This window comes from Channa argus, chromosome 5, assembly GCF_033026475.1.
Source record: "Channa argus isolate prfri chromosome 5, Channa argus male v1.0, whole genome shotgun sequence".
NCBI lineage: Eukaryota > Metazoa > Chordata > Actinopteri > Anabantiformes > Channidae > Channa > Channa argus.
The window spans coordinates 6835203-6842473 of NC_090201.1; the positions used below are offsets into that span (position 1 = coordinate 6835203).

Genomic DNA, 7271 nt, shown 5'->3' on the forward strand with positions numbered 1-7271 from the left:
AAAATCACCAGAAGGAAAGTGTTAAATATGCTGATGTGTTTATGTTCATCTGAATAAAGACCAGTGATATAATGATTCATTTGTATTATGAATGTATTTTTGTGTTTTTTTTTCATTTGCCAGAAAGCTATATTTACTAAAAAAAGGGAAAAAATACATAATATCTGTACAAGTTATAATGGTTCTCAGTTTTTTTCCAAAATGGAGAACACAAAGCTTTATGCAGGAGCCACGGAGGAAACCTCTGTCTTTGATGTAGATACTTCAGAACCATCATCCACTTGTTTGCCAAAAAGCTGCATGATGCATGAACGGAACTGATAGAGAGAGAACACAAATGTGTGTTAAATTCAAACCAAACACATCTGATTTATAAAGAAAGTTGCTCACTGCGACACTGTGACTGGTGCTCACCTGTCGGTTCATGAAGACATAGATGACTGGGTTGTAGATGGTGGCGCTCTTGGCAAAGTATGCAGGCATGGCAGCAGCCAGAGGATGGAAGGCATATCCAGGGTTAGCCGCAGCAAAGCATGCAAAAAAGGTGTAAGGTCCCCAGCAGAAACAGTACGCTCCAATCATGACAACGACCATTCTGGACACTTCTCTCTCAGCTTTCTGGGTTGATTCAGATTCCTTCTGCTGCATGGCAACCTGTGATAGACAAGTCAACACTGTGAGAGTCTGCTTGGGTTTAACTACTTTATGATTTGAATAAAAGTGCAGGTGACAGCACTTACAGCACGGATAGCCAGCCAGACAGCAAGATAGCACAACACAATGATGGCCAGGGGAAGGAAACAACATGTAATCATAAGAGTAATCATGAAGGACTGGACTCCAGGATCTTCACTTCCACTGAATACATCTGGTCCACAGGAGGTCTTCAGTCCATGAGGCCAGTATCTGGTCCAAGAAAGTGTTCAGTTTTTAGTTTATCTTCCAAGGCTCAAAGTTTAGTTTATATATTCACCCTGATTGTCTTTATGTGATAATATTGCTTCAACGCTGATTCTTTTTAATGCCACAAATGTTTCTTAAGGTTCTCTTATGACTCATCTCTGCCTAATGGAGGAAGGGACGCAGCCCCTACAAATACACACACATTGGAGCTGCAGCTTGAATCTAATGAGACAGAGCCCAGCTGAGGTGAGACACGCAGGTGGATAAGTCTTTTTCTTTATCATATGCAAACATACTCAGCAGGTAATTTAATAAAACATCTGTCACTCACAAAGGCAAAAAGGTAAAGTCAGCTCTGCCTGCAGTGTGTTAACTATAGTGCGCTTGCCAAATTTCAAATTGCTACAAATATGCAAAAAACTGATTTGTTGCATAATTTAATAAATGAACAAGTTCTGATGGAGTCTGTCGGGCTTCACACTAAACCAGTCCCCCTTCCTTTGACCGGCTGTACCTGCTTAGAAGTCTACTACATGGGCGATAGAAGGATAAAAGAAATGTATGTGATTGATTAATATGTTTATTTTAAACCTCACCCTGTGATCATATCAGAACAATTTGTTACTTTATATAGATAAAAGTATAATTAGATACATAGAGGTATCAAGTTTGTTTGAAATGACTTAAACCTAAGGCCTAGGCCTCAAGTTTACTACAGTAAATTCGGATCAGATAAAATATCTGCAAATAATTTGTTATTAATCACAATTAATTGCAAACAGTCCGCAACTAAAAATTGTTGTTGTTCATTGGCAGCTCTCCTTAACTTTTGCATGTATTTATGTAGAGTATATAAGTAAGTAAAAAAAACAACAACAAAAAATACCAACAGACCTGCTCCAGCCGAATATAGGGGGAGCACACCATATCGCTGACCAGACCCAGGAGAAGATAATTCCAGCTGAGGCCCATTTAGCATCAAACTTGGTGTTTCCAAAAGGTTTACACACAACAATCCATCTCTCCCAGGAGATGATAGCCAGAGACCATAGACCAGTGATACCTATATTAAAAAGAATTAAAAAATTTATAATTTATATAATACATTCTCATCTCTTGTTCCACTTTTCCATTAAAGAGAAACAAATGTGACCCCTTACCACAGACTGAGACAACATAGCCCTCAAAGATGCACATGGGGTGACCCAGAATGAAGTAACCAAAAAACTGGTTGCATACACTAATGGTGCTGGCAAAAAGTGTCTCCGCAAGATCAGCAACTGCGAGATTGACCAAGATCCAGTTCAGAGGATGACGGAGTTTCTTGAATTTTGCTGTGGCCACTAAGACGAGACCGTTGGTGAAGACTGATGCGACGACCACAATAAACATCCAGAGTGTTGCAAGATTGTAACACCATCTAGGAGCAATGTGGTAATTGGGACCCTCAAAGGGATCTGGAAAAGAAGCAATCAGATATAATCTCACAATTTGGAAACATTGCTAAAAAGTAACATGAGCTCTTGTGAGACCAAATGTTCCTTATATCCTTTTGTCAAATCTAAATATACAAGGTAAAAATGCAGGAGACAAAGGGCAGAAATTACTTCTAAGGGAAATGTGGTAATGAAGACTTTATTGAAAGGATCTGAGAACATACTACCAAAGTGCATATTAATAATAGCTTACATCAATATTGTTTAACGTTGTTTCAGGACTTGAAGCGGACCTCAGTCCTTTGTGTAAAATAAAGCTCAGGGACTCTATGAGGTAAATTTATATTACTGTCTACAGGACAGCACAATGTCTTTTGTACAGTAACATTGTAACATTCAATGTGTTATAATTCCTGTACTAATAATTTAAAATAATAATAATAAAAAAAACTACCAACATTGAAAAAGAAAGATTAGAAAAAAAATGTATCTTTGAATCGTGGGCTACGTTTCGTCAAATATCTGTCTGTCAATGTGTAATTTCAATTAATAAAAATGATAAATTTGAACCATACTGAGTTTAGACATTTTCTGACATCTACCTTAAAGAATTAACAACCAACAGTTGAAATGTATTGTACATTGTACAACATATTGTGCGTAATGTATTTTACATTTTATCTCTAAGTCAGTTAAAGATTCACTAATAATACTAATAATACTAATACTAAACTCATTGAATTATTAAAAAGATAAATAACACTGTACCTCTGGTGTGATTGCTGTTTGTGTAGGCAAAGGCAGAGTCTCTTGTTGTATCTTCATGGTGTCGCCTGGCAGCAAATGCCTGCTTTCCCCACTCTTCTGCCATTCTGATCTTAGAAGGAGGCTCTCGGCTGTCAGCTTTTTTTGTCACTTGCAACCTCCTTGGGTGACTGATGCCAGACATCTGACTTCAGCTTTTATACTTGTGCTTCAGAGACCTCTTATAGGATTAGGTCAATGTGAAATTACAGCCATGGTTTGCAGTCTGGCACTGATACTGAGCAGCAAAGCAACTTATTTTGAACTGTAATTAAAACTATCAACTAATTAGGTTAAGACACAAAATGCCAGAATAATCTTGTTTGAAAGCGGATTTTTGTCAGCTGACTTAAACCAGGTTTGTTTGCAGTTCTTTTGACTAATAGATAAATGGACAATTTTTAACCATCATTTTCCTTCATCGAGTATTTTCATAGTCAGTACAGTCTATTTCTTAAAACTGCTGCAATTATAGAAAAGTAGAACAAATGTGTCCCCAATCATCTTTGAAGCCTTATAGCAAAGGAATACTTTGGTTGGTGAGGAAAAATTTTAATTCGTGAATACATTTTTAGAAAAGTAAAACAAACTGTACATGATGCTGTGATCTCGATAGTTTTACACGTGGACCCTGGTGGGCATGAGAGGGCAGCCAGGTCATAAAGAAGATTAATGGGGCAAATGGAGATCCACGGAAGACTGGCAATCACAGTTGACGTGTGAAAGAAGTAAGACACCTTTAATCCCTCCGGAAAAACAGTTCACTGGGTCTTTCAGTACTGCTTTGACCCTGAATATTACACCGTAATCCTCATGGCAAGGACAGTGTGGAAAGAGTAAAGCATCCTGTTTTGTGTTTACAGTACTCACGCAAAAGAAAAACACTACGGACGACATCGGGATGGAAGGCATGCACAGACTATTGGTCTGTTTATTAATTACTATAATTTATTCTAAAGCACACACTCGTTGGTGATGGGTAAAAAACAGTTGGTCCCTGGTTTTCATTTAGATTTTTTTGTTTAGTTATGAATTTAAATATAAAAAACACTGAGGCAGACATTTTTACCAAAGGTGGGTGACAGCTGTATCTGTGTTTTACGGATATTAACGGCCCTTAAGGGATTAGAACAGCCAGTGATTAGGAGATTGGCCTACTTAATGACTCCCTAATGGATGTTGATTTCTTTATTTGCTCAGCGAGCCTTTTGGCTGTTATAGTTGTTGTGAACAAGTGTTGCTTCCCGGTGTGATTAAAAACTCTGCCAATACAAGAGCTAGAACTGTAACTCAGTGAATTTGCAATGAAGATGAAAGGCGGATCACTGTAAGTAAAACATTTACAGCCAACAGTTTTCAATATCACTTTGTCTTCATCAGATTGAAAAATTCAAAACTGGAGCATTTGCAACTAGTATTATGAGACCTGGCGTCTCCAACGCGTCGCCCGTTTGACTGGTCACTCGTCAAACAAACGTACATGTATATCCAATCAAATTCAAAGTGTCCCGCCTCCGTCTTACACGAAAGGATTATTTGACGATTAGTTGTCAATGAAACAGTGCGCTGCTGTCAAGCTTGATGACTTTTGACTTTTTCTGGTATTACTGGAAACATTTGGAAACTCTGACGTCAGAGCACGTAAGGTTCTCACTCTTCTCAACGTGCAGCACGTGCTACCGTAGGCCCTTCCCACCTCCCCAAAGCGCTCACACGTGCTTCAGCCCTAGTGCAGCAGCCCCTCCCAGCTGGAGTCTGAGCCGGAGATGTTCACCCCTCTCGCTGCGTCCAGACTGCAAATGAAATGGATCTTGTGCCCATACCAGTAAGAGAATACAATAGAAAGAAATTCATGCAGACACAATAAGTGCAAAAAATACATACAAAGATATTTTTTGCAAGGTTTTAATGCACAATGTGAGTTGTGGACATCAACATTTTCTGAAGGTTCGGAAAAAAACAGCTTGTCAATTTGTTGGGGTTGAAATAAGCTATGAGAATAAATGTTACAAAACATGAGTAGCTCTCGGCCATTTTCATTTTGTAATAGGTTGGAGACCCCTGTTCTAGACCCTTAATTGTTGAATAATCCAAATTGTCAGTTTTGAATCAGTGTTAACTTCTACAGTTTGCTGTGAACATCCTCAGCTGTCATCATTTTTTATGTTGCCCAAGATGCTGAAGGAACCAAACCACAGCCCTGCAGACAGACCAATTGTTTTCGCCAAGGGCACCTACAGAATGTAAATTGATCACTGATTTTCTAAAGTCTACCAAAACTATCATTTTTTTTTGTGATACTACTATTGTTCTGATATGATGAGATTTAACATGTTCACTCCGTTTTGGCATTTATTTTATGGGAACCACAGGAGGCAACTTTTTGTATGGTAACAAATGAAATAAAATATAAAGACTTAAGTGGTAAGACTTTCAGGTAGAGATGAAGACTAACCACTGACTCGATTGATAGTAGGGTTAATTCAATAGGTATTTTTAGGATCACATTTTTTTAATTTTAGGACAAACCTTTTAGATAAATGCAGACAGTGGAGCCAGTTTGGCATGTAGTTTTCAACATGCATGTTTATCCTGGGATTGTAGAAGGAGCATTTTATTTAAAAATCTGATGCAAACAGATTTAAAAGTAAAATCGAGTTTCACTTTAGATTCATAGATTATATTTATGAGGAGATAACCAGAACCTTCTTGGACAACTTTGCAGGGGAAACTAACTGTTTAGTAATGTTTTCTCTCTCCTCAGCAATGATTTCCAGCTCCACTTTTTGTACCAGGCCAGGTGATATATATATATATATATATATATATTTATTATCTCTCTGCCTGAAACACCTGGCTCCCTTTTACATCTAGCTCCTTTTGAGGAAGCTTCACAATCCAAGCTCGCTCCTGATATCTGAGCTCCAGACCCTGTTTTAAAGGCTGAGCCCAGACACGTGATAGGTGAAACCTATTTTGGCTGCTTGTATTTGAGATCTTATTCTTTAGGTCATTACCCAGAGCTCATGACCATAGCGGATGGTTGGAACATAGACTAGTAAATGGAAAGCCCTGCCTTGAGGCTTAGCGCCCGCTTCACTGTTTCAGTGGTTAGGTACAATGTCTGCTTTACTACTGCTGGTGCGTCAATCTGCCTGTCAGCTCTTCTTTCCTGCCGTACCCATTGTCTTCCTTGGGAGACCCCTCCCCTTCTTCCGGAAGAAAGTGTTCACTACAGCCATGTCTATACCCTTGCAAAATCTACTACCATCTGTCCTTCTACGATCTGACCTAAAGACCAAATCTGCCCATCACATTCTCATTCCCTCTTTTCCCCTCATCAGCACGTCCAGTAAAATCTGCAACCAATCAATCCTTCTCATCTAACTCACATCCTACCTGTGGGGCATGAACACTAACAACATTGAACATCACAACTTAAATTTCCAGCGTCAGACTCATCACCCTGTGTAACTTTCTTTTCACTTCTAGAACATTACTCCCAAACTCGTCTTCCAGGATAACGCCAACTCCATTTCTCCTCCTATCTGACCCATGGTAAGACAACTTGAACCCTGCTCCTAAGCTTCTAGCCTTGCTACCTTTCCACCTGGTCTCCTGCACACACAGTGTATCCACCTTCCTTCTCTGCATCATGTCAACCAACTCTCTAGCCTTCCCTCTCATAGTCCCAACATTCAAAGTCCCTGCTGTCAGTCCTACATACTTTAACATATAGCCGGGGCTGGGAATGGAAGCACTAACCCTGTGGTTCGTGGACAACTGCCTTATCAACTGAGCTACACCCACCCCCAACTGTAAGTATCGCTATACTATTGTAGAAATACCCCATCACAAGGCCTATATATGTATTGAAAAGCAAAAATATATCAAACGTAATATAAAAACTAAAAATATTGTTCTGTAGTAAAATGACAGCTGCTATTAACATATTATTATATATGTCATTATCACATTGTTAATATGCAACAATGCATAGGCAGTTATTTACATTTATGCAACAGCTTGATTTAGTGAGAGTAGTGGCTACTTTTATACAGTTACATAGTTTTTGTCAGAAAACCCACAAAAGGTCATAAGATAAGTCAGAGGTGGTACTAGTGTTTG

At 38.8% G+C, this 7271-nt stretch overlaps 1 protein-coding gene across 1 annotated transcript; it reads right to left on the bottom strand.

The window, feature by feature from the left end:
* Positions 1-218: 218 nt before the first annotated feature.
* On the bottom strand, positions 219-3238 carry opn1lw1 (opsin 1 (cone pigments), long-wave-sensitive, 1). The gene is made up of 6 exons (XM_067505776.1): positions 3108-3238; positions 2064-2360; positions 1798-1966; positions 741-906; positions 415-654; positions 219-317 (listed from the first exon to the last, which is right to left on the bottom strand). The coding sequence occupies exons 1-6, from the start codon at positions 3208-3210 to the stop codon at positions 219-221; spliced, it is 1074 nt and encodes a 357-aa protein (XP_067361877.1). The 5' UTR covers positions 3211-3238.
* Between the last annotated feature and the right edge of the window lie 4033 nt (positions 3239-7271).